The 27924-nt window shown below is 42.8% G+C and overlaps 2 protein-coding genes across 6 annotated transcripts in view; both read left to right on the forward strand.

Moving 5' to 3' along the window:
- LOC142784615 (uncharacterized) overlaps positions 1-27924 on the forward strand; it is a 182539-nt gene that overhangs the window by 41976 nt on the left and 112639 nt on the right. The gene's annotated exons all lie outside the window — the stretch shown is intronic.
- Positions 1130-27803, forward strand: LOC142784703 (mediator of RNA polymerase II transcription subunit 28-like). Of its 5 annotated transcripts, none has more exons than XM_075883200.1 (6): positions 1130-1460; positions 5996-6089; positions 11179-11245; positions 14283-14395; positions 21595-21918; positions 26162-27803. In XM_075883200.1, exons 2-5 carry the CDS (start codon positions 6042-6044, stop codon positions 21880-21882), a joined length of 516 nt encoding a protein of 171 aa, XP_075739315.1. In that variant the 5' UTR covers positions 1130-1460; positions 5996-6041; the 3' UTR covers positions 21883-21918; positions 26162-27803. The 5 variants fall into 5 exon arrangements, with proteins under 5 accessions (XP_075739315.1, XP_075739313.1, XP_075739317.1 ...); XM_075883198.1 differs by having other exon boundaries at positions 26166-27803; XM_075883202.1 differs by having other exon boundaries at positions 1130-1444; positions 26166-27803.

Below are 27924 nucleotides of genomic sequence, written 5' to 3' on the forward strand. Positions count from 1 at the left end.
AAGCAATTCCGTCATAATGACGAAACTTGTGCATTGCCCAGTGGTCGTTTGGCCGGACAACGTCTTCAAGTTCAAATGCGTTGTCGCTTTGCCTCGCACTTTCGCAATCTTCAAATCTCAGTTGCGGCTCAACTGATTGCAGCGCAGTTCTTTTTGACGGCTGGTCTTCACAGGTTGGTGGTGAAGCCGCTCTCTTCTTCGTTGACTGCTCCGGTGTGGGCTGCTCGTCAGGACACTTCAGGAGATGAGGTATAATTATGGGTACAGCATCACTGCGAAGTTCCGGCTTTCCCCGCTCTATATATACTTCTCGGCCTTCGATAATATGTACATATTGCCTTAGTATGTATTTTTGCTCGAAGTGCAGCTCGCAAATGGCATCGGTGACTTGCAAGGGCCGATCAGCGCGGTTGAGATTCTGGTCCCATAGCCGGCGTCTTTCTTCGTCTTGAGGTACTCCAAAGAGTGAGAGCTTGGGCTGGTTTTTAACTCTGCTGTATCCGGTTTGGCAGCCTACGACACAACAGTAATTTCTACGCCTAGACGTGCTCATCCTCTAATCTTTTGAAGCAGCTTGGAACGCTCCGTTATGCAACCAGCAGACACATATCTGCGCACGCAAACGTGCCGTCTGCCGCGTATTCTTTGTCCAGACGGCTTTGCTCAAAGGGAAATACAAACCTACGCGTTCACGAAAAAAAGCATACATTTTATTTCATGTCACTTGTTTTTGTCTCTAATAATGTGTAAAAAAAGAACCAGGAGACAAATTGTGAAAACAGCGCACGAACGACGGTGCATCGAACAGACGACGGCGCGTCGAGCAGACGACAACATCGAGCGCTCAGCGTCCCCGCCAGCGCGTCGTGCGGCCCGAACCGTCACCCCCGGAAGCTTTTTGAAAAGATTTTCCGGGGGTGACGCCCGAACCGCCGCACGACTCGCACGCTCCCGCCGAAACTGACGTCACTTCAGGAGAAGGCTACTGCAGCGCCACCAAATTTTCCGCCGTTTTTGCTTCACCCGCACCGCTTGCCGCCGGCCACAGTGGACCCACTCCCCCATTCTAGTACACTCTACTGGAATAGCCACCGTGGTACAGTCATAGAGAAATAAAAAATAAGGTACAGTGGCTATTCTAGCCACTGACCACGGTGTTCAGATCCATCCTTTCTCCATGTTCACATCGAACACGGAGGAAGAAACGGTCCTTCCTCCGTGACATCGAAGCTTGTGAGCGAGCTTGAGTGCGTGTTCATTAGGTGATCTGTATTCATCGAGCCGGGAGAAAGGAAGACAGTGGTGCGTCGTGAAATATTTTATTTCCCACACATGGAATCACCGAGAATTTGTGTGCGAGTGATATTGTCAGCGAAAGGGGGACTCTGAAAGTGACACCGGCGAGCTACCAGTCTTCAGCGACACCAGCTGCTTGGAAGAAAAAGTGCGATTGAAAAACTGTACGTAAAACCAATGACCATTTTCCCCAACTGCTTTGCATACGGGGTCAGTGTTTCGGTTTCTCTGATACGATAAAAGCTGTTTCATATGCCGCGATTGCAGCGAAATAAATCGTTACCGTGAACGGTTACGAAGGGCTTGCTTGTTTCGTCATTTAGGAACACTTTCCAGTCTGAATTCATTTTAAAATGCACAGCATCGGCCATTACCAAAACAAACACGTCGACTCTATTTCGACGGCTTGGCCGAACCAGCCCTATTTCGACGGGTCCCAACAAAAATCGTTCCTGCTGCTGCGATCACAGCGAAAATTTCCAACATGTTGGAAGCTCTCCGCGGACCACTGCGGCGGGAACGAACTACCTTTTTTTTTTTTTCATTGCGAGCGAATTCGCAGCCTGAAAATCGCAACTTTTTGTGTCATGTGAAACGGCCTTAACTCGCAAAGAACATGTTATTTGACAAGTTATTTCGCCGATGTAGTGCAGCGACTGCTGCTTGCGGGCCAAACCTCATAAGCGCGAAAATGCACGCGACAAGCGACGCGACGTAGATCGTCTTCGCGCGATCAGTCGCTAGCGCAGGCAAACCTCATTCACGCGACGGCTTCGGCGAGCGAAATCCACTGTTGCTGGCATGAGGCCGTCTACTCGCACCAAGAAAACTGCGTAGCGAGCGGTATGTAATTCAAAAATAAGATATATTGTTGTGTAATGAAGCGGAAAGTGTTTATTATTGCCTTGCAGCACTTTATTATATGCACATGCGTAATAAACATTGCGTTATTTTTTTGTTGCGCATACGTGACTCGAGCAGGGTCACGTGCACCTATGTAGTCTTTGTCTTTTCCGGTTTTTCGCTATTGGCTGCTTGAGCCCAGCACTTCAGGGCGATGAGCGATGGTTTCCAAATCTGGAGAACCGAGCGATCGCGCGAAAATGAGCACGCGACACGTCGCGCGAACGCCCTGTTGTCGCTGTCGCGTGCATTTTCGCGCTTATGAGGTTTGGCCTACCACCTTGGATTTGAAAAATAATAAGCGTAGCCATTTGAATTCTGGTTGCAATAGTTACAGGCGCAACCGCACGGCATAGCGGAAGCAAACAGCCCAGAAACGCAAATGTTCGCTATGCGAGCCACGCGCAGCCATGAAAAAGCACCGCAAGTCGCGCATCTCCACGCGCAAGTGCAACCGCGAAGGAGACCAGTCATCGCGCAGATACAGCGACGGAGAACGATTCGAAAGGGGCAAGGAAGGAGAGAGGAGGTTGCGCGCGTGGCGGCTAGTTGGTACGGGACAGTGCGTAGCGGGACGTCTGCTGGTACGTTGCCAAGATAGAGGGAAACAACGGAAGCCAACGTTACAGAAGAGAAGCGAAGTAGCCGGGATCTTGAGTAGCGTCGAGGCATCTGTGAATATTAGTATAAATGTTCACTGATATTAGTCGCTGCTGGAGCACCGAAATTTTCGCATAATTTTCGTGTCGATTGGCTGGTCCGTGAGCCCTTGGCGTCACCGCAAAATGTCAACGGTAGCTCTGGCGGCGTAAAGGATAGAGGACTGCGCCAATCAAGAGACCGATTCCACCCGTTTCAGTGTTATTTCCGTGCTCGTGTTAAACCGACATTGCACTTCGGTGAGTATGTAAGTGCTAGCGGCGCTGGTGAGTGACCTATGTGTTATGGCCAAAATTCCTTTTGGCGTTGCATAAGTGGTTGCCAGACTGCCGCTAAATTTGCCTGCAATTTTTTTTTTCTAGTTGTGGCTTTTCCGTGAGAATTTGGTGCCATCCGCGGTGCATTTCGCGAACGAGCGACGCTGGCCGTTTTAATTAACGGAAGGAACCGCGCCTAGCAGTAGTCGAGCGCGGTGCTGCTGTGCAATTAGGAGCCCATTTAATTAGCGGAATGAACCGCGCCTAGCAGAAGTCTGGGCGCGTGCTCTTGCTGTGTGCGCAGCTGTGCAATTACGCGCTCAGAGATCGCGATTGCCGTGTACGCTGCGCAACGCTTGCGTATTCTAATCGCTGTGCCTATCCTGTGGTCTAGACCACAGGATACACGCTAGCTGTATTCTGTAGACCATATCACAAAATAACCTGCAACTTTATTTTGTGTAACCCACGATAAACGTGTGGGCCGTTGGCCGGGCAGAATGCGCTGTAGCCCTAGCCGCCCGCCTCGCTTGACGACTATTTCTGTGCAGTAGACCACAGAATATAATCCCAATTTGTTCTGTGGACCAGACTACAAAATTATCGCACTGATCCATTGAGTGCTGGACATTTAAGTGACTTTCACCACAATGCATTTTGTTCGCCTCGGTTGGTCAGTGACTAGGGTGCACGGCTCGGAAGGTCGGGGGTTCGATACCGGCCGTGACGATGGCATTTCTATGGAAGTGAAGTGGTAGAGGCCCGAGTACTGTGTGATTTTAGTGCACGTTAAAGAGCACGAGATGGTCAAAATTTCTGCAGCCTTCCGCTATAGCATCTCTCATGGTCATATCCTGAGTTTCGGACGTAAAACCTCAAATATTATTATATTATATTATATTGTATACATTCAATTTCAGCCACGCCAAGATGTGCACTACGATTTGCACAGGAGATTCAAAGTTGAGTAATTCTCCCAATTGTACAGACACAGCCCTAAATCTCTCCCAAAACGGCTCCAACACCATCGTTAGAAGGGAATAATAACAAATAACAGCATTCCTAAATTTTTCTAACCATCAATCTGTCACGTGTGGAACACGTCATGTTCATCGCTGCACGGCCTACTGTACTCCTGACCTGCCCATATAGCGTAGTTCTTATGGCAGCGCATGTCCCTGCTCTCGTTCAACCACTTGCCGTTGGCGACTACCTATAACGTGTTTATCTGCTACTCTGCAGCTGTTTGAATGGCACTGGAGTAAGAACGCCTGCATTTTGTGACAAACTGTCAGCATATATATGACTGTTTCTGCAAACTTCGACGCCTGGTCACGCAAGTTATTAAGTGCAAATATATTGCACGCTGGATGACTAACATGAGCAGCCGTAGACTTTCATAGTGTAGGACCGCCTACGTGCCATCACGTCCATTCAATTGCAACAAATTTCAGGATCACTTCTACTGTAATAATTTCCAAATTATTTTGTATTTATGCATAATAATTATACAGTGATCACTTTGTTGACTGAAATATAAACACAAACGCTGAAGTTGACGTCAGCAAACAAGTGCTGACTAGCGTCATACCACCCTACTGGTAGAAGGTACGAACTATACATGGGCGGTGGAAGTGGGGACATCTGGGCAGATCAGGAGTACAGTAGGTCATGCACCGATGTACATAAGTATGTTGCAAAAAAGCGGACCAGGATTGTCAAGATGTAACTGCAGCTGCCACTGGGTATAGCACGTTTGCGGACATTTCAGTAAAGTTTTCAGACGTTGGGGTTAATGCTGGCGGGTGCATGCGTGCGTAACAAAGGGAAAATTGTGCTGTGTCCTTTATCAAGCAGAAGACCTGGCCAAATTTGTTGTGCTGTTTTGTGTGACACAAATATACTGGCTCAAAAGCGACTTAAACACTTCGCATTCGATCAATCAACATCAGAAAATTTTGTTGTTTTTTTTTCTTGGTGGCGTGAGGACTATTTTTTAGGTGACTTATGTCTACACCCATATGGGAGGATTGCACAAAATTTGCAAGTTTCGGAGGCAAATCGAGTGAGATCCATCTACACATGACAGGTGAATTGAAAGTAAAATGAGGTTCAGAGTTTTTCACCCATCAAGCGAGTTATCAAGTAATCAGGGTGACTTTCTGTAACATTAAACACACCTTTCTGTCACTGTTTCAGTTCATAACCCCAATGTTCATAACCACACAGATAAAAGCATTCTTAAAGTAGGCTTTGCACTTCAAACTTTTTTTGCATACAACTGTACACCATGTCTTTTGTTATGTGGCATCGCTAGATGCAGGCGCCCTTTGTTAGAATATAACCTCCTTGGTACGGTCATTTTCATATTGCCACAAATAAAATCTTGTCATTTGTGATAAAAGCTGTTGTTAAGAGAGATGGTTATCTACAGCATAGTCTGGTCACACAGAAGTGGATTTTGGTGTGGTCCACGAAATGAAGCTCCGGTTTATTTTGTGGCCTGGTCCACAAAATAGGCACTGCGTATTCAAATCTATTCCTGTAGACAACATAGCTGCGTCTGTTCTGGTATGTGTGTAATGAATTGGCGTGTCAAGTGTGACACATTACAGCTATGTATTGCATTCTACTGCCCTCTATCTGCAACTGTCTTTTGTCTATGCAGCGCACAGGTGGCACACTTAGCACATCAAAGCTATGTGTCGCTTTCGTCTGTGCTTCAAGTAAATGGAACCCCACACAAACTGCACGCTCGAGTGTTTTTTTTTTTTTTTCCATAAAGGATCGCCATGTAAGACATTGCATTTTGTTGAGGCCTATGCTCAATGCTATCGAACCAAGTGCAAACAATATAATTATAAATAATGCCTTCGCAGATTTTCATTCACCAAGTGTACGTGAGGGACTGGCACCAGTCCAGAAATGGCTTCCTCCAACCACATCGTGGACGATTTTGAGAACTCTTTTCAGGTACGGTCCTACTCCATGTTTGAAACTTGGGCAGCAGGTTCAAGTTTGCTGGGGGAAGGAAAAGAGAAAATGGCAGCAGTTTATATTCAAAATGCAGTCAAATAATTTAGCTAGTGGAAATTCACCAGCAGGTAGTAAATTAGCTGCTCAAGTATAGTAGATTTCAATCCGAGAAAATATCAGCTCCACCTGCAGCCAAACTCCTATCTCACACCAGAAGAGGTGCATATTTGCATTTTTGTGTTGTCAAACACTTCAGCATATTTAAAGTAGTTAAATTTTATTATAAAAAGGAAAGTTTGTATCATTGGCGTTAAATGGAAAGCTTGAATGTCCGAACGAATTTATCAGAAGCTCTGACATTCAGCCAAAAATATTTTAGTCGGAAAAAATGAACATTATTTTTCAGCATGTCTGGTACTTACATTAGATAAGCAAAAAAGAACTTGTGCTTTAACCAATACCAGCTGGTTGCGGTCATCATTATCCGAAATGCTATTATAAAAGTAAAGGACACAGGCGCACCATGTTTTGTGGGTTCATCTTATATTTATCCGTAGGCTGTAACAGAGTATACCTTAGTTTATTTTCATGATGTGAGGCACTTTTGTGTGCTTAAAGGGACGCTGAAACGGTTTTGAAAATTTTGTACATTGGGCCAGTAAAGCAAATCCTAAGGATCACTTTCAGGTTAATTTAAGCTCTGCATCAAGTGTAATTTATTATAAGACTTTAAATATGCGAATTGCTGTAGATTGCAGCGGGTGCCTGAATGAGCTTTCAACTTCCCACTTCGGTTCTATTAATTTGAACTCACAGACAAGAAAGCCAAAGAATGTTTTCTTGTCTGTTAGTTCTAATTAATGTTTTGTTTAACAAAAAGAAACAAGCCCTCAAAATTCCCCATCTTTCGCTTCATTTCTATGTTATACTGTTCCACTATATATAACACTGGTGATCAATCCTATTGTCAGTAAACTGATTGTCCATGTCACTGAACCTCTGGTGGACAGCGAGCATCGTCAGCCTGTGTTACAATGTGCATAGTGCCAATGTGAGCTGTACGACATTTATTTTGAGGTTTCTTTCCTCGAACATCATGAATTTTTCCTTGTTGCGTTGTGTGCTGCTAATCTAGTGTCTAGTGACTTGTAAAGCTGTGACATCTTGTGAGGCACCTTAGGGAAGTGGTGGATGGAGCCAGTTCATCTAGTCGATGTAGTAAGCGTCAGGCTCTCGCTATCCGATAGACGCCAAAATCCACACACTTGTAGCTGTATCTTTACTCCTAAAACACACAACTACATTGAGTTGAAAATAAAGAAGTGGGGCACGGGCTTGGGGCGACGCCCCAAGTCTTAAAAATGTGTCTACTGATGTTCAGCTTGATGGTCAAGCACAGAAACGCAGCCGGTCCCCGTTGAACCATGTTGTTCCTGCTTTCATTCCATCTAAACCAAAAAAGACTCCGCCCAGTAAAGTACTTAAAGAAAGTATTTTGAAGAAAGTTGTCTCCGCACCGATTCTTACACCAAAATAGCGTCCCTGAAAGTTCTGCAATGGAATTGTCGCGCTCTATTTTCTGCTATTACTTACTTACATTGTCTGTGTGATAAACTAAATCTCCATTTAATCTTACTTTAAGAATCTTGGATTGCTCCAGATACCAATCTTTAGTATAAAAATTACCGTTTGTTCAAGTTAGACCGCTCTATGAGAGGTGGTAAAATAGTCACAATGATTTCGAACAAACTTTGCTATAAAACCAAACAGACGTTAGAGCTCCTCTCCCTGGCATACGAAATATTAGTTGTAGGCTTAACTGTCTCTATTGGGCAGGTTTTGCCAGTAGTAAATGCTTACTTTCCTTCAGGTGTACATGACACTCGGCCATTCGATACTCCAATATCCACGTGTGGAGGAAATGTTTTATTAGCAAGTTACTTCAACACCTGTCATATTACATGGGGAGAAAAAACCGATATGTGCGGCCGCTGATTGTGGCATTGGGCCCAAAATAATCATTTTTCATGTCTGAATTTGGGAAGCCCAACATACATGTGCCGTCATACTTCTTCAGCGCTGGATTTAACTTTTGCAAGCTACAACTTTAATGTTTCATTTTGGTCAGTCGTTGGTTTTGCAACACATAGCGAACACTTACCGATAACTTCCGAAATGAAAATCATATAGCCTCATCAATCTCTATCACTCATACGCATATAAATTACTCGAAATTTAAAGATTCCTTTCTTTCTTTTGGCTTTTCTATCGGATAAAAGCACGAAGTCGAATGCTCTGAAGTTTCAGCTCTTCTTCCTGAAGTGACGGTGCTAAGCTTGATCGAGTTATATATAGGTTCGTTCATGCTACTAGACAAATACTCACGTCAAGTTTTCATTATGAAGGAGGAACGGTATGGGTTAAAATACCTGCTGTTGTTTGAGCTAGTCTAGGTACTTCTATCACTGCCACATGGAAACGGGGATGTTGAGCATGAATTTAGCAAAGACTCAAGAGTCCTGCACGACAGGTCAAATTTTACTTTGCCAAGTGTAAATGGCAATTGTCACATAATAGAGGTTTGACATAGAGGTTTGACAGTGACTTGTGTTCATTTACAGTAAATTAAGATGTTATCAAGGATGCCAAGGGGGCGCCAAGATGGTATGCAGATCGTTGCCTTCATGTTAAGAGCGACCATCAAAGCGTATGCATATAGGTGCAGAGCAAAGCTCACCAATTGTGGGAGTTACCAATAATCAAGCTGAAAAAGAACTGGCTGAAGCAGAAGGGATGATTAAATATGCTGCATTGTTGATACAGCGGGGCTTGAGGTCTAACTTCTCTGACATTGAGAGCGAGCAAGCAGTGCTTGCTCAAGCACGAGAGATAGCCGAGTTCTACTTACGTCCTGAAAAAACATGGAGGAAAGCTTAGTGCTGTTTCATGCGAGTGACATGCGTTTGTTATGTATATCAGTGTATCCATTCCTTCATGCATCTGTGATCCTTGATTAAAGCTTGCATTAGTTGTGTCTTCTGTGAACTGATACACACACTGAATGTAATACTTTATACTATAAGATAAAAATAGCATTAAAACGCTGTCTGATGGCTTTTTCATTTTTGCAACTTGCTATGAAACTGAGGGGAGCTGCTACAAATCATTTTTCTTGCTACCAAACCTGATACAAAGCACTTTTGGCAATTCCTCTTACTCAAGTTACAATTGTAATCTTCGAGTGGTCATCGCAGTGAACAGGAAAGGGCTATGTATAGTTGAAGTAGTTGCTGAGCGCAATTTTTCCAAACAATTTCAGGTCACCCATACTGTGAAACTTCGTTAGTTTTCTGTTACTACTAGGCCATACTGTGAGATTACATTATTGAGTTCTATCTATAAAATAGTTGATGACTTTGTGGATACAGTCAAAGCAAAGTAATAATGACTTAGTAGTTCTTGGGCGACGGTCTTACTTGATTGACTGTATTAGCTACAGTAATTCAGTACGTGTGTGTAGGACGAATCCTTTAATGTTTTTATTTTAACTTGAAGTGCTATTTGTTCTTGTTTACTTCTAAAATATTGCATGCTGGTTGTACGTATACCATGTGCTATACAGTGAGTGTTGCTTTGCTGAGAAAGCATGGTGTCCCAGTGTTCTAGTATATTTTGGGAAGTGTACATGTAGCTGAATGCTTGCTTGGGATTTTTATGGTAAGCAGAGCAAATATCTGTGTTATGGTATATTTTGCATACAGATATACAAAAACACCACATAGCTTACATTCAGCACCCAAACAAGTTTGACTATGTTGTGCATGCATATCAAGCAAACAAAGAAAAATACAAGATGCCTTTACATCGCATTGTATAAGCCATAAGTGTAGCTGTCTTGAGGCGCAAAATTCTCCAATCAAGTTGCATTGCAAGAAACCGCAAGAATTTTACGCTGTTGGTGTGTTTCCGAATAAAACTTGCAGAAAAACAGCTTTAGTGATGAAGTTCTGCTTTTTTGTTTTTCCATGACACATCGATGATTACAAGGAAGGCCAGCGCATTGGTTGCTTGATACCATGTGTAGACCAGTCAGGGCTTGTCCAAACAGGCGATTCACTGAGGTCATGCGGAAGAGGGATTGCGACTGGCAAGCAAGCTGGAACTCGAGGCACTTGCAACTAGCACCGGTTGTGCTAAACTTTTTCCACTCAATGTGTTTGATGGTCACACCAACCAGTGTAACTCTATGCAGTTTTATGCCTCATTTAATGCTTAACTAGTCCCAATCAATCTCAATTACATTCCTTAACATTGTGAAGTTATGATCAGTTATTTGACTAGAGAAATTTGAAATCCTTGCGCAATGCTTCTAAAGCTTTTTGTTGGAAAGCAAGGTGTAAACACTCAAACACAACGGGAAAATATGTTCATTTGCTTTGAGTCATCTGAGTGCTCACAGCAATATGTTTAGAACTATCAATACCTCTGATGTCTGATTGATATGTTGAATCAAATAGACCTTTGAATGTAATAAGTTTCATCTGCCATAGTGATGTGTGCATGATGGCCGATGGTAGATGACATGCTTGACAACCTGTAAAGCATACATTTGTTTTTACAGAAATGCCTCTTGTAGTGTAAAGCTCAGCGTTCTCGTTTATGACTATTACACCAAGCTCATCCACAATCCAGTGCATTTTCACTTGGCTGTCAGTATGCGCTACCAGTGCAATCAGACAGCTGCCTAAGTCTGCACGCAGTGTCTTCCTGTGCCATAATGCTGCACCCATGTTTTAGAAGGTGCTAGGTTGTGACACTACAGCGCCACATTTGAGAATTGAGTGTCTAGGTCCAGTGCATCATGGAAAGTGCATAGTGTGCAGGGAACTTTGGCTGAATCGTATATACCTGTTAGTTGTTATCTATATCTTGTCACTTTATTTTTCTGTATATTTTGGTGTTTTCAACTGCAAATTTTACTGGGAAGATGGGAGTTGTCTGCTTTGTCCCTGCTATAGCTGTCCCACTGTACACCCTTTAAGATGCCTCACCGAGCAACCACTTTGCTAATCCATTTTTTTATCAGGCATGTCTGGCTGCAGTCACAAATCCAGATTACTTCTATGTTCGTGACTCAGAAGAAGTAAAAACAGGTATGATGGTTTATTAATATTCTTCATTAGTAGTACTTTGAATGCATGTTTGCAGCTTGTAATTGCTATCTCATGTACCAACACCAAGCAGTGCACAGACCTTCTTCAATAAAGAAGGGTCTCTTTATACGCGTGTTTATGCATCTTCTTCCAATGTGACATAATAATTGTTAGGCTTTTACATCCAAAAAAACAACATGATAATGAGAGACACCGTAGTGGACGACTCTGGAAATTTCGACTTCTTGAAGTTTTATAATATGCACTTAAATCTGAATATGGGGGCCTCTAGCTCATTGCCTCCATCAAAATGTGGCTGCCATGGCCGGCATTCGATCCCACCACATTTGGCTTGTGATGTTATAGGATCTGATATCTGAACTTGGGCAGTATTCACCTACAGTAAAAACTGGACTATAGGTCAAAATTTTGTTCTGGAAGTCAACTACCACGATTTAAATTCATCCGTTGTTTTATACACCGGTTATCAGCAGAAAAAATACTGAAGTCTGGCCACACTGGATGATAAAAGTCAGCCGGGGTGCAAATCAAGACGTCCTCCAATTTCGTCATGTTGTCATATTTGCCATCTGGTCCACTTTTATTGGCCCAGAGGACTGCTGCAGCATCTTTGGTAAAGAGTGCCTTCATTAGGAAATTTCACAATATGGCAGTGTTTTCAGGGTCTAGGAATGCACCTCAGTGTGTTATAATAGACACTGTCAATTCATTGACCATGGCACATGGCTTTGGTTTTTCATTGAATGTAGTGTGTGCTATGCTGCCACTGTAAAAGAGGAAGCAGAATAGAAGGACAATAAAAAAAAAAGGAGGCTGTTCTCATCATATCAGGATGACATGCTTTCTCTCTCCTAGCACTTGGAGAGCACAGTGGAGTGGCATTGCTTGCGGACTTTTACTGAACGAAGGAGGGAGAGTGTAGGCTCTGACAGTGTAGCTTGCCTCCTGGAGGCATGGCAATCAAGCAGTGTAATTTCTTCTAACGTATTCAACAATGAACCAGCACAAAAAATTTTTTAGTAAGACACTTCTCAGAAGACACATTACAACTACTAACAATTCATCAAAACATGCATAAAGACCTGGTGAGAGGCCCTTTAAATATTTTTACATTAAAGTGAAATAACAGATTATTAAGCTATCCTTTGGAAATGCTCCTGTTATTAAGTTCACCATCCTAGGTTTATTATTAATGGAGAAAACCAAGGTTAAGGTTTAATTTTTATATCTTGGATTGAAACGTCCACATATGAATGTCAGAATGACTCCATGGATTTCAACCTGTTATTTGCATTTTAGCTACAATTAGTCAGTGAAATTTCCTGAAGGTCGCTGTTCCCTGGTCCCCTCAGAAGACTATGAGCTTAATTTTTTTTACAAATAAAAAATTTTGTTAGCTCTAGCATACAGCATCAAAATCTATGACGTGGGTTGATCTGGGAACTGCAAGTTGGTGCTACCACCTGTGTTTTTTTTATGCATTTGTCTACTTATCAAGTGCCTTCTCGTGGCCATGTTAATGCTTTCGGTAGTTTTTGTGAAAAGGTAGTTTTATTATAATAAAGAAAGTCAGTATTTCTCTTCAATGTCATGTGCCATTTGCTCTCTGCCTGTGAAATGCTGGGCAAGTCAGTACATATCTTAAATAAGGGGTTATCACTGCTCACATGTCTTTATATTTCTTTGTACCACGGGAGTGCTACTAATCCCTCATTTTGATGTATCTACCTAATGCCAGCCACAGGTGTTCTTGGTGAGGACTGTAAAGATGCTTATGTACACTCTACAGCAAAACTTTGCTGGATGAGGGTTTGACTGAAGATAGATGACGCTCTTAATCTGGTGCTTGACTGTATAATCTTTCGCAGGTCCGAAAAAAATGCTATCACGCTGGGCTGCACACGGAGCACAAAGGCTGATATCACGCCTATTTAATGCAGCCTAGGGAGCATTACGGCGGCACCTAGGTAGCCGTCTATGAAAAGGTCTATAGGTTTCAAAAAGAGGGTTTGAAGTCTGTGTTTCCAGATAAAGTGGGAATATAGCTTTTTTTATTAATGTTGAACATTACTCTAGTGCTCTCGTTGCTCGTGCTGCTAGTTTGGGACACGAAGACCTCCAAAATATTTTTGGCTGTGACTTTAGTCCAGTTCAAATGCTTAGCGTACAGAGCATTCAGCCAGCAGGCAGGCAGGAAACAAGTACAAAATAAATTACTTTGATATCGGGCTTCTATCATACAAAAGGTGTTCAACCCTTTTCATTCTCCCTATGTGCTCAGTAGCACGAATTGTCATGCTTGCTGCTGGTCACGTTGCTGCTGATCCTACATGGTCACGTTGCCATCTGCAGTGGTGTACTGAAGAAGTTGGCATGCTGTCGTGTGGTTAGCGTGGGTATTAGCAAATTTTAGTACTGCATACGTAGCGTTCTTAACAGCGTTGCCTACGTAAGCAACCAGAGTTTCGCACAGAGCACACAAGTTATGCTCATGCACAGTACATGAAACGCAGCCTCCTTATGTATGAAACGTTATTATGGATGCTATATAAGTAGGAGCAAGATAGCAACTTGCTCTCACACACAATTACATGGCATTACATTGTACAATAGTTGCATCAGTTCAGCATGTTGATATGCATTGGTGTCACTAAAAGTTCAAAATGGCACAAGAAAAAGGAGGGGGGGGGGGGGGACACTAAAAAATTGATGTTAGCTGAAGGGCAAAGAAACAGACAAGGGAAATATCAGCAGTATATACATGCTCTTAAGTGTTAAAAAATGTGAGTGCTTTAACTGGTGTAAATACTTTACTTTTCCCTTCAAAGTGAGCTTTTAGCTGCTCCTGTAGGTGATCTAATTTCCTCACACAAATAATATCGCTGGACTAAAATTTGCATAGATTGGAAACAAATATCTTCTTCCTAATTTGTACAGCATAATGCTTAACTCTATAATTTGTTTTTAGGATTCACTGAGTTATAAAACTGTTACTGATTTGGTTCATTGCTTTTAGGAGTAGAGCAGACCATACAACGGTTCCTGGATGCTGCTAAACAGATGGAAAGTTTCTTCCTTCAGAAGAGGCTTGTACTGTCGGCTCAGAAGTCAGAGCAGATGGTCATGGAGGTGAGCCCCCTTTTGAGGAAATCAATTGGATTTTGCAGTGATCTTTCAGAGTATTTTATTTTCTTGTCCCTTTGTCGTCGTTCTGATCTTGTGCTCTAACAACCGTCATCGAAATCATAATGTTACATACCAAAAATGCTGTAAAAAAATATGGTTTAACGTCTATTCACACTGCTGGTGCGGCGCTTCGTTCAGCATCTGAATAGTGCATAGTATGTGGATTGCTTAAACTTTGACATTTTGGCTTTGAACATTCTTCTGAATTTTTGAGTGAGCATGTCATTTGGACCTCAAATTTTGCTCTATGGCATTATTACTAGTTACCTATGATTTCTGTCATCATTTAATTTTCAGAACATTGCAAATAAAATTTGTGCATAATACCTGAAATAGTATTTTAGTGTGGACTTGACTGCCCAAATGCTATTCAGCAGTGTATAGCAGCTCTGAATCGTAGAGAATTATGTACTGGCGATGACCTTAAAGAATGAAGTTGCAAACACAAAACACTTCTTTTAAAGTAAAGAAAATGTACTAATCGTATGTGACAAGTGTGAGCATTAATAACTTAGGACAATATAAGAAAGCACAGTTTTATTTTTAATAAAGCCATGTGATATTACAGAAATTCACGAATTATTCATTATTTACATTGTTGTTGAATTACTTTGATTTCAGGTTTCTTTGTTGGTAATATTAGCAAAAAGCTCTAGACTTAAAGGTAATACAGTTGGCTGCTTTATAACCTGTAATTGAATCTTGCACCTTGATGACAAGTGACACCTTGAGAAACCGTGTGTGTTCCATCATCGTGGTGACATGCTAAAGTTCTACTATTGCACAAATCTGGTGACAAACAGATGTTAACGAACTACTGGTCGATTTCCGTGTCTTCTCACTCATGTAAACTTCTTGAACACATAATTTACAAACATATTATGGATTATTTGGAAACCAATAGTATACCAAGTGACTGCCAGCACCGTTTTCGTCGTAGTGTGCGCACCTTCTGTGTGCAAGACGTGCTGATGCGTCCGCGTTGTGTGATCCTCCAGCTTCGTGTTGCTCCGATACCAAATAGGGCCGAGAAGGAATTGGGCTTGCGAAGTATACATTGAGTGTGTATTGAAGGTTTCAAGCTCACCTCCCGCATTCCTCGCATTATGCTTTCACGGCTTGCAATGAACCAATTAAAAAATTCTAGTGATACAAAGCTTTTCATTGGGCACCTAACAACTTCCACTGTCTAAGTAAAAATTCTCATGTGACCTAGTGAAGCGCCATTTAAGAACTAAATGACAAATAAAACAAAAACCACATGAATATCGTTTTTTCAATGTAAACTTTACTTTTCCCTGATGACACTCCACGGTTTCACATTTGTTCTTCATCGTCCTGCCGCAGCACAGAAGCACCTTCTGCTCCCTACGCAAGCGAGGAGATGGCGAAGAGATGCCTAGCAGATGACGCGACGCAGATTAATACCTGTGTTTAGGCTTATTGACCTTCCTATTGGAAAAAGGTCTTGTAGGCTTGACAGTGTTGAAAGTAACTTATGAGATGGAGTATAAGCTGCACCCCACTGTGTTCCAAACGCTCAATTTTACCGGGTAACGCGAATACCAGACTCCAGCGGTACTTGAAAGGAAAATTTGAAGTTAAATACTGTTTTGATAGGCACAGATTTTGAATACAGGCATTTATAGACACCATAAAAACACTATAAAAGCTCTTCTTGCCCTCTCATTTGTGCTCATATGTCAGAATTGCACGATAGGAACACAAGTAACAAAATAGGCATTTGCCTATAATCCGGTTTCTAGTAATTTGCGTCGTCAGCACTTTCTAAAAAGCTAGGAGAAAGAGTCGTGTACAATGCATGCGGCATGAACGCTGCCAGCCATGCTCTAGTAAAAAAAGACAGCGGCCGTAAATATCCTTTGATCTTTTTTTTTTTTTCCAAAACGTGAATGGTGCTAGCACCCCAGGAAAATGCCATGAGATAGCTGTCGTAAGAACTTGTGCCACTAGCTAACAGATAGGATGGCACAATGAATATTTTTAGTCAAGAACATGCACAATTTATTACATCTTTGTTTTAAATTGTGCATTTCAAACAGAGCCAAACAGTAGATTGCACTTGACTCTCCGTGATGGTGGGTGCTCCGGAAGAGCACACCACGAAGGGTTGATCACATATGTAACAGTGATGAAATGCCTTTTTTGGCCGACTGTACCTTGGTCATACTTAATGTATTGGTTAACAATTAAAAGTAAGGGTTTATGGATGCTTCCCTTTATTATATGCCTTTATTATGGATGCTTCCCTTTATTATGAAGCTTTTATGCTTCAGTAATAAGTTTTCCTTAAAAGAAGTTTACATTTGCACTTTAGGAATCCTGAAATATTCATGTGTGTTGAATAGTTAGTTTTAGCCCTCAGCAGCTTTTATGCTTCAGTAATAAGTTTTCCTTAAAAGAAGTTTACATTTTCACTTTAGGAATCTTGAAATATTCATGTGTGTTGAATAGTTAGTTTTAGCCCTGAAGTAATAGTATATTAAAAACGATCTTTCCCCTGAAACTGCCATAAAAAACCAAATCAGTGTCGTGGCTACTGTCGTATACAAAAATATAAAAGCCATAGCAAACTTATTATCTAGACTAAATGATTCATAAGATGGGGCTCGCCACTTGAATATTGTATTTTTTCGGTATTGCTCACTGCGAGTGCGAAACATGACAGCAATCAGAAGGTAAAGTCATTGAGATTTGCACTACCAAGCTGAACATCAGAATGGGTCCCATAGATACTGAGCGGGCTCACAAAATTGACAGGTACGATGTTTCTAGAAACAGACCAAATATTGTTATGCTGTCTCATTTTAAGATGAAACAGCAGATTCTTTCAAATACTGAGCATTCAAAGGTTCCACCTAACACCCGGTTAGTGCATAAACAGTTGATTACATTTGGAAAGTCCCAGCAAAAGCCGTTTCAACTATGCTACAACAAGCTCAACCTAGACAACAAGACTTACAAGTACGATAATGAAAGACATAGCATTGTATCAACTTCATAGCTACCTGCTACCACATCTGTGAAACCCACCCTATGCTCTTTATTCTTTCTCTACACTAACATAAAAAGCACATCGAAGCGCAACGAGCTTTGTAATCTGCTCACTAGAACTGACTGCAAATTTGTACTAACTGAAATGTGGCTCAATTCAATCGTCCCAGACACAGAACTCGGTTCGATCTTTCCAGATTGCAACGTCTTAACACATGACTATGAGGTTAAACAAGGTGGTGGCATTCTGATAGCTTTTTATCAAAACCTGTAATGCAAGATCATTAACATCACTTCACCCCTCAAGATGTTGTAAGATGTTGTTTGTGTTGTGCACAGATATGTTCCCTCAAACCCTTATCTGTGTATATGCTATCGGCCATCTGATGCAAATGCTTTTTTCTCGGTTCATTTCCACAAAGATTTGCAAACAATTGCTTCATTCTGTCATGCACCGTTGCTTCTCTGGTGACTTCAACTTCCCCGATATAACTTGGCTTGAAACTACCCTGACGCTAGCCAAGAGGAAGCCTGAAAGTACATTGATCAACTTGTGCCTCACTTTCGGACTAACTCGACTTGTATAAAATCCAACACGTGCAGTAAATGGGAAATGTTCAAACATACTTGACCTCATTTTATTGTCTCATCGTGACAGTGTATCTCCTGTAACACATTTTTCAGGACTAAGCGATCATTCTGTATTACTTGCTGAACTCGCAAAAAAAAAGTTAAAACGAAAATGCTTTATGATAAAGGCGATTATGACGATTATGATAACAGATAGCATCAATGCCATGCTGACCGATTTCTGCAGCCATTATATGACTGAATTTCCAAAGGATTAAATTGGACGCCTTTTAAGAACTAATAAAACTCGCAGATATGTTCATCCCAACCATTACCACTATAACAAAACGCCCCATCCCCATGGTTCGACAGCACACTAAAATGTCTAAACAACAAAAAGAAAAGGTTATTTCACTCAGCCAAATGCTGAATTTGTGCATTCGCTTGGAAGATACTCGGCACAATGGAGAAGTTTAATTTATAGTCCCCTAGTGCTGATCGCTTATTTTATCCAGAAACACTGCCTATCATGCTACAAAATAACCTGAAACAGTTTCGGAAATATATTATCCCAAAGCCACATAAAACATTATCATTAGTGAATGACCTCATTATGGTCATTGTGGTGTTCCTATACCAGATCACAACGTAACCCATGTACTCAACACTGTTTTTGTCTAGCGTACTCACTTCTCAGCCCTGCACTCAGCTTCCTGAATGTCCTTAGCTAGACCACCCACCAGTGTCTGTATGTTTGAAGCAAAACATTATTGTTAAACTAATTGAGGTGCTTAAGTTAACGTCCTCAGCTGGCATCGACGTAATCAACTCCAAACTGCTAAAAGATGCTAAACACGCCACCAGTATGTTTTGCATCTTTCAGCAATCTCTGTCATCTGGAGTAGTACCTCAAGATTGGAACATCGGCAAGATAATTTTAGCACTGAAAAAAGGCTCATCTTATTCATGTAGTAACTATCGTCCCATTTCCCTCACCAGTGTCTCTTCCAAATTTATAGAGCATGTCATCTATTCTGATGTGGTAAATTTCCCAGCATCTTGTCATTTCTTCAATACTAATTAGCATGGTTTCCAAAGGTCATGTCTTGCGAAACGAAACTCTCTCTTTTCACCCATTACATATCCTTTCACCTTGATTGAAATATACCCGTTTATTTCCTCTTCCTACACTTTCAAATGGCATTTAGCTAGGTTACTCTTAAGCGGCTCTGTCTAAAGTTCGGACAATTAAATTTTAACACTCCTGTTTACAATTGGCTCTGTGATTTCTTAACCGCCAGCAATTGGTTTACGCTAACCAAAATGATCACCTGTTGTCTCCGGCATGCCACAGGGCATGGTCCTGGAACTGTTGCTTTATTTAATACACAATAATGACTTACCTAACGGTTGTATATCTAAAATTTGTTTGCTTGCTGGTTACTCTGTAGCTTATTGCTTTATACTTAATGCTGGCACCTCACCCTGCAGTTACCTTTCTCTCATAGAATCCTGGTGCTACAAATGGCTAATGTCTCTAAACATTAGCAAAACATCGCTCCAATTTTTTGTCATCAATCATCCATTTCCACTTTTCATTGCGAATCATTCATTTCCACCAAATTGTACACAGTAGATCGCTTGGAAATAAGTGCAGTTTCATAATACAAATACCTTGGTGGTAACTTTGCAATAACCTCATTTGGTCCGTTCGCATTCCGAACGTCACAAACTCAGCTAATCACGCACTTGGCTATCTGGATCGTAACCTGCGCCTTCTTCCTTCCCCGGTAAGACTACTAGCATACTCAACATTTGTTTGACGAAAACTTGAGTACACTTTCTCAGCGTGAGACCCGCATCAAACCAACATCTCATTCATGCTAGAATTCATACAAAATCGTGCAGCTAGGTTGGATCATTTGGACCATTCTTATTGCACCAGCATCACCAAACTGAAGTCATGTCGTCATCTTCAAACCCTTCAGCCGCGTTGCAAAACTGCAAGATTGTCTTTTTCGTAAGTTCTATAACCTGTGTCATTAGACTGATATCGCACCTTTGTGCCGTTCTTCATCCCGTCATGACCATCCAAAAGCAGTTTATCCCTGGCAGCTCGCACGACCGCCTACGCGAAATCGTTCTTCATTCAGACTGTGAAGGACTAGAATCGTCTTCCTGCCGATGTGGTGCAGTTCTCCAGCCATATATCCTTCAAGGCATCAGTCGAAACTTTCAGTTACGCCAACTCCTCATGTAGTACCCCTCACAGGGTATTTGAGGAAGTACCGTATTTACTCGCGTAATCCTCGCACTCGCATAATTCTCCCACCCCCCACAACCCCCAAGAAAAATACGATTTATTTTTTCCTCGAGTAATTATCGCACCCCCGAAAACTGCCGCAAAAATGTCGTCTGCTCGTTTCAGCCACTGATGATGATAGCGTGCGCCATTTGGCACCATCTCTTAAGCATCAAGCATACTATTGCACGCAAATTCAATCCAATCCAGGCCAAGCCGAAGTTGCCAGTGCGCGTTGCGGCGTGTTTTGTATGCTGTGTCGGTAATCTAGGCACGTTATGGTGTGATACTGAAGCTATACGGCTGCTTCAAGTTCCAAGTGATAGATGACAACGGCACTAAACGACGGCAACAGGGCCGCCGGTAGGTTCTTCGGAGTCTACGAGTTTTTGTGATCGCTACTGGTGACGACAGCTGAAAGCCACCAAGACGCGTTGGGCCTGCCGTGGGCCTAAAACTGGGATTGATGGTAAACTTTATTTCGTCAGAAGGAAACTGTGGACGATTCTGTTAAATAGCCATAAGCCCAATACTGACGTCCTACGCTTACCTTTTGAGCGCTCCTGTTGAGCGACGAACGCTACCATTACGCCCGCAACGCCCACAAGCTTTGCGTATGGTATTCTAATTCTCGACTATTTGCTTGCACTTTTTGTGTCTCAAATAAATCTTGCCTTGTGTTGAACCTCTGCTTTTATTGTTGAGGTAATTCTTAATTAGTACTTCTCAAAGCTAGCTGTTAGTTGCTGGTGTGAGAATCCCGATTTGCGGCCACTTCATTTTTTTTTTTTTTGCTCGGTGCGTTCTCGTGAAAAGTTCTCCCAGCGTAATTCTCGCACCCCCCAACTTAGCATCGCTTTTTCGGCTAAAAAAGTGCGAGGATTATGCGAATAAACACGGTAATAGATAAATGAATAAATATCTGGGCATACTAATACAATGCACAATGGTAATTCTTGATTGTTGGGGCAAGTCCTCATCCTGTGGTCAACATAGATCATCAGCTGTTGTTAAGTAGGCTCATTGCTTTTATGGCAGATAATAAATTCTGCTCAAATGTCTACAATACCACTGTCGCACAATGAAAACACTGTCATGCTACGAGAAGAATTTTGTATTTTTTGTGCATAGGGATTTAGTGAGTGCGTTTTCTTTAGGAAGGGTGTTGTGTATTTAATGTAAGTGCATTCTGGCAGTGGCGATAGGAGAGGCGTATTAGAAGCGACTAGAAGCTTAATCAACTCTGCTTATGCAGGATAGCACAGAGCTCAAGAATGAGCTGGCCCGCAAAGAACAGCTGCTGCAGAAATACAATGAGAAAATTCACTACTGGCAAAGCCTGCTGAATGACACAGCTAACGCAACAGGACAGCAGCCACAGCCACAGCCACAAGCACCACAGGGAGGCGGAGCACAGCAAGGCATGCCTTCACAGAACCAGCAGTCTATGCCTATGGGCGGGGCAGCGCAAGGCCTGCCAGGTCCACTAGCCTACTTGGAGCGGACCACATCCAACATTGGCATGCCTGATCCCAGGAGATGAAGGCTGGTGGTACACCGAAGGGACTGAAGCCAGAAGGTAATGCTGTGTGTGAACTCCTGGAAACTGTCGCACACAGTGGTGAAACACAAGTGACCAAGTGTACTATTATGAATATTGACCATTTTTGTCTGCAATCAACCCTCCGTTAGGCTATTGTTACGGTCTTGCTACTTTGCCAACGTCAGTTTACTGCCGCCTGTAGCCAGTGCGCCGAAAGGGGTTGCGATGCTGCAAAATAGTTCTTTTTGCCGCCGGGTGTTGTGGCTCCATCAACAAAAAGGTGTATTTGGGGCGTCTTTTTATCACACATCAGTAATCATCCATCTCGCGCACTTACCTCACGTTATTGCTGCGGGCGCGGTACAGCTCAGTCACGATAGTGCAGCTATCTGCACTACACAGCATTATTGATTGGAAAATGGCGAGCCCAGTCCTTGAGAAAGGCAACGGAAGCAAGTGAGATAACGAGTATTACTGTGTAGTTGAAAAATGCCCCAAGTACTCCTATTTTCCTTAGGGGCTTGACCGAATATGAGAACAGGGGACAAAATTAAAGAGAAAGGTATAAAATCGGGGTCTTCCGAGCCAAAACAGGATGAATTGTGACCACCTAGACTGCTTTAAAAGTCTCTTAGACATAAGTACATGGGTGTTAAGTGTTACGAAATCAAACCAATGGCCTCATGCTCACTAATCATCAATTGATTCATTGATATGTGGGGTTAAACATCTGAAAACTACCATATGATTATGAGAGACGCCGTAGTGGAGGGCTCCAGAAATTTCGACCACCTGGGGTTCTTTAACGTGCACCCAAATCCGAGCACACGGGCCTACAACATCTCCGCCTCCATCGGAAATCCAGCTGCCACAACCGGGATCCGATCCCGCGACCTGCGGGTCAGCAGCCGAGTACCTTAGCTACTAGACCACCGCGGCGGGGCTACTAATCATCAATGCGGGTACAAAAGCTTTTCTTTTTTTTAATAAAGTGCTACCACATAAACAAAAAATACAAAAGGTTTGTTCATGTGAATTGAACCCAACATCACAGTCGCAAGCTCAATTATTAGTATTATGCTTTCTGGTAAGTACAGATGGTGACAGTTTTTTTTTAATTTTTGTTTGGAATAACTGACTTGAATAACATTTGTACTGTTTCCAACCTAAATATATGATTGAGTAAAATATTACTGCTGCGAAAATGCGAAAAATTGCACCTCCTCATTATTCGATTTACATTCAAAGCTATGTAATCGTATTCAATTCGTATTCGAAAATTTTGATATTCGCACACCCCTAATGAAGTAGTAGTAGTAGAAAAATTTATTAGGTACATAATCCAGACAGGCTAGAACTCCAGTGCCCCGAGGAATATACAGGATGAAGAGCGAAGTCTGTCCGGCAGGGTGGTGCCATTATTCCAGGGCCCCACTGGCGCGAGCCATTCGTTCAGCTCTGTGGATCAGTCGCAGCTGATCCACCAGGGCTGCGCTAGACAGCAGCCCCTCCCATTCCTCCCATGTTCCATTGGTGTCGTGCTCTGCACACTCCCACGTGATGTGAAAGAGTGTTAAGGTGGCTCCACACCACGGGCATATGAAAACACTGAGGCAGATGCTCTTAGTGCTCCCAGGAAAGCTGTCCGCGTTGTTTGACGAGACGAACCGAGACTGGGTTCAAGCTTGCAGGCGCTGCACAACATAGCGCCAATACACCACGGGCATATGAAAACACCAAGGCAGATGCTCTTAGTGCTCCCAGGAAAGCTGTCCGCGTTGTTTGACGAGACGAACCGAGACTGGGTTCAAGCTTGCAGGTGCTGCACAACATAGCGCCAATAAACCAATTTTGTATTTCGCAAGTGCGCTTTTCCGCACTGCATATTTGATCAAGTAATGGTGGCACCTGTCGTGCTTCAAGCGGAAATGCAGTCCTATTTGAACGTGATGGAGCTTGTCTACTATGAGTGTTTACATCAAGAGAGACGATTTTTCACATCATTTCGTAAGCAAACCGTGCTTGAACAGGGTACTTTCACTGAATGACAAGCCAACTGCGTAGCAGGAAAGCTAACTTTACAATTTTGAAAAAGGTCTATAGTGCGAAGTTAACAGCGTCATGAAAAACTGCATCCGGAGGCCGAACAGCGCCGAGCACAGGCCGATGCATGTTGAAGCCAAATACGGCTCGCTTTCGATGACAGTCTGCAAGCAGTGACTACTAATCCCTCCGTACTCAATACACACACGCACTACCCTGTTAACTTATAATAAAACAGACAGTCAAGGGGGCGTGTGATTGAAAAACGACCTGCCGCGTGAGCATCTTGCATGAGAGCATACATCAGCATTTCTTGTTTTAGCAGCTTTCGTGTATCGCTATTTGATATCCTGGGGCTGCCAAATAGGTCAATTTTATGAGCCATTTAACCTCATCACGATCAAATTTACGGTCGCAAGGCTCCCTCGCGGACTGGCTCTTTACACAGCCACTGATGAAGCAATTGTGCAAATCCATTGACATTGATTGATATGGAGGGTTCAACGTCCCAAAACCTCGATAGATTATGAGGGATGCTGACTGGGGATTTTCATACGCCTGTCCTATTTTTTTATTTCCGTGGAAATTCCTTTTTTTGTGTGTGTGTGTGTTATCATTCCTCGCGGCCGATTCCACGCAATCAGCAGCAGTTTTGCAGCAACACTAGCGAAACGGGAGTGTCGACAGTAAGCGGAAGAACGCCCCTTTTTTCCCCTCATGTTTCGGCAGCACCATCCACATATCACGCTATCTCGGTTTTGAGGCTATTTGCCATGTGCTCGCATGTTCGAACTTATGTTGCTCACAATTGTACATTTTTATTAGATGCGAAGCAACTCTTTGACAAGCCTGTGTAACGCTGTCCCTCCGTCCGCATCGATCCTCTCACCGCAAGTGTTGAAGCAGTGCCAAGTAGCTCATGCCCTCCTAGCAGTGCGCGGTGACGTCTCTCTCCATTACCTGCCGCGCGCTTGCCGCGTGTCAGCTCTTTCTCGCTTCACCCGCGCCATCTTCCCCCATCTGTCAGCGTGAGTCGGCAGCCGGCGGGTACGCCGAGAGCCGACGAGCGCGCGCGCTGCTTGCCGCGCGATTGCGCCGACGGGCGGGACGCCGCCGCAGCATGCTCCCCACTAGTGTGCGCGTACCTTTCCAGGCTGTCGCCGGCGTTGCGAGGGTGGATGACGATATGTGGGGTTTAATGTTCCAAAACCACCATATTATTATGAGAGATGCTGTATTAAAGGGCTCCAGAAATTTTGACCACCTGGGTTACGAGGGTTAGCGAAGCCGATCGCGTTCGCGAATGGGGACCGCAACACTGACGAGGCGTGAGCCAGGGAAGCCGAACACAAGTGTCGCAGCGTCACAACGTGAAGCGTCACTACTCTAGTATATATTTTTTTGATGTCACATTAAAGGGGCCCTGCAACACTTTTTGAGCATGGTCAGAAAACGCTGCCTATTGATAGTCAAAGCTCCGGACAACACGTACGCAAGCCAAATATTATAGTGTATTATAGTGCAGCACGCGGCCTGGAATGCACAATAAATTCCCAAACTCAGCAAAAAAAATTGCTTTATGTTCTCTCGGCAAATCATGCTACAAGCTCAAAAAGTCACTTGTCACAGCCATTGTATCAGCCATTCGCTGGCTGAATTAAGCAAGGCGCGCTCTGTCGTTACTGCGGCAGCCACAGGAAGCTGCGACTTGTCTTCGCGTGCAATTGCAACTGAAAAGCCGCATATTCGAAGAGAGAGAGACAAAAAAGAGAAAGCGCTCAAGGTTACCAGGTGTGCTTGACATATTTTCTTCCCCCGTGCCATCCCTCCAGGCTTAGCTTCCAGTGCTTTTGTCGGAACGAGCAGATTTGCAACTCCGTTGGTACTGTATGGATTCTGAAGATTTTTTCGGTGGTGAATCCATGAGGCAATAAGCTCCTTTAGGGAATCCATTCCATGACTACTTGAAAAACTGTTTCAGGGCCTCAATAATAATGAGATGCGTAGTAGCCAGAAATTATTTTAGGAGGAGAGGGGGGTTCAACCATACTTTGTATGTTCGTGCATGCATTTTTATGTGTGCATGTATGTAAAGCACAATTAAAAAATTTTGGAAGTTTTAACCCCCACACTCTTTCTCCCCCTGGCTACGTACATGCATGACTTTAGACTTCTGAGCTGCAATTGAAGAGTGGCGCTGCCAATGCAAATGTCAATTTATTTTCTTTGTTTCTAGTTAGGAGGGGAAGGAACATCCGCGCATGCGCCTGCGGCGGGAAGAATGGTGGCAACGCCTGACATGCCGGCTCGAGCGACGCCAGCCCGCCTCGCGCACACCCGCACGCACGAATGAGCGCTCCTTCTTGTCTCACAATCACCGAGGCTTCAAGCGCCGCTGCCGTTTTGCGCTTCGTCGTCAGTGAGGCAACCGCATGGGACGATGGTCGAGCTAAAATGACAAAATTCAGGGCAAAATTCCTAGGTTGTTGATGGCGAAAATCCCTTATATAGGGGTTGTCTCTCGCTGCCAATTAATAGATGTCACAAATACATCTGCATCTATGGAGTAACGGCGGGGAATAAGAAAAAAATCGTAATATCGGAGAATTTGTTGTATACAAATTTGTTATAGGCAGGTTTAACTGTTTAATAAAATTCAAGCTTGTTATAGCCAATTGCTGAAGCCATTTAAAATATTCATGTGCCATAAAGATTACATTTTTATAATTGGGTTGTGTGGAAAAAAGCTATAAGGCTGATGGGGGACACTGGCAGAGCTGCTGGTACTGTACTTTACTAGTGCCCCTCCACAATTTTTCCTCGACTGCAGATTCTGTTAGCTCGTTTAAAACTAAAAAAAGGGGACCTCACCTAATGCGTGACGTCGGACGCACAGCTTTATTAAGTGAGCAACATATCTAAAATAAAGCTCTAAGCAGATGATTGCATTCTCTGTCAATTCCATTGACGATCATTACCATCCTGCACAATCACTCATGTCTTTTAGCAACTGGCGTGACATGAGGTAAATGAACGTTAACCGCATTTAAACAGTTGCGACATCTTTTATCAATTGGCGCAACCCGTTATGACTATTCTCTACAAATATTTAGGAGTGATTCAAACAGAACATTTCTCATAGGTATTGATTATTTATGCAGTAATGCGCTAAAAAGTTAAGTCATTTGTAGAGCAAATGACTTAATTTCAGTTCAGTACCAGTTCAGTACCAAGTTCAGTACCATTTGCTCCTTGAGCAAATGGTACTGAACTGCTTTTATATAAAGCACTCATTCACCCCATTCTTGAATAAGCATCCGCAGTCTAGTTCCCTTACAAACATTGCAAAATAAGCTTTCTAGGTAACATTCAGCAAAAATCTATCCGTTTTACTTTTCATAGCTATGTATAGCTCCAAATTCTCCTCGACCTCAGTCTTTCAATCATTAATTCCATTACAACTCTTGTGATACCAAAATGAAGCTTTAACATTTTTATACAGAATCATTAACTCCTTCTCCGGCCTTTCTGATGATAACCTCATCACATTTACTGATGAAAGTTGTACTCGTAGTTGCCAGGCTTTGAACATTATAACACCTTTCTTGTGTACTAGAACTGTGGAACGCCCTGCCTGGCAATATTCGCTCATCACTAAAAGACTTCATAGTAGCTGTCAATGAACATTTTACTAACGTGTAATCACCTTAATTTTCACTTTTACAATGTTGCATGTGTTCTCGCATTACCATTTGTATTCTTTGTTTGAATTTTTTTTCTGCTGCATAGAATAATATAATGCCCCATTCCTGCTACAGCCCTGAATAGGGCTGGAGTATGTATAGATAAAAAAAATAAAACCCTCAAGTTTTCATGTGCTCTTGTGTTCAAAAGCTGCTTATTCCTGCAATTTTTAGACTGTAGATCAAATGTCTTGTCCTACACGCCAATGGGCACCTTACCCTAACAAAGCGAGCAGGATACAAGCCCAGTGTCCTC

This window comes from Rhipicephalus microplus, unplaced genomic scaffold (assembly GCF_043290135.1).
Source record: "Rhipicephalus microplus isolate Deutch F79 unplaced genomic scaffold, USDA_Rmic scaffold_15, whole genome shotgun sequence".
Taxonomy (NCBI): Eukaryota; Metazoa; Arthropoda; class Arachnida; order Ixodida; family Ixodidae; genus Rhipicephalus; species Rhipicephalus microplus.

Coding starts and splice junctions, on each gene's coding strand:
- LOC142784703 (XM_075883200.1), top strand. CDS start 6,042: ATGGCTTCCTCCAACCACATCGTGGACGATTTTGAGAACTCTTTTCAG. Junction 6,090..11,178: donor ATTTTGAGAACTCTTTTCAG/GTACGGTCCTAC, acceptor TTTTTTTATCAG/GCATGTCTGGCTGCAGTCAC. Junction 11,246..14,282: donor CTCAGAAGAAGTAAAAACAG/GTATGATGGTTT, acceptor CATTGCTTTTAG/GAGTAGAGCAGACCATACAA.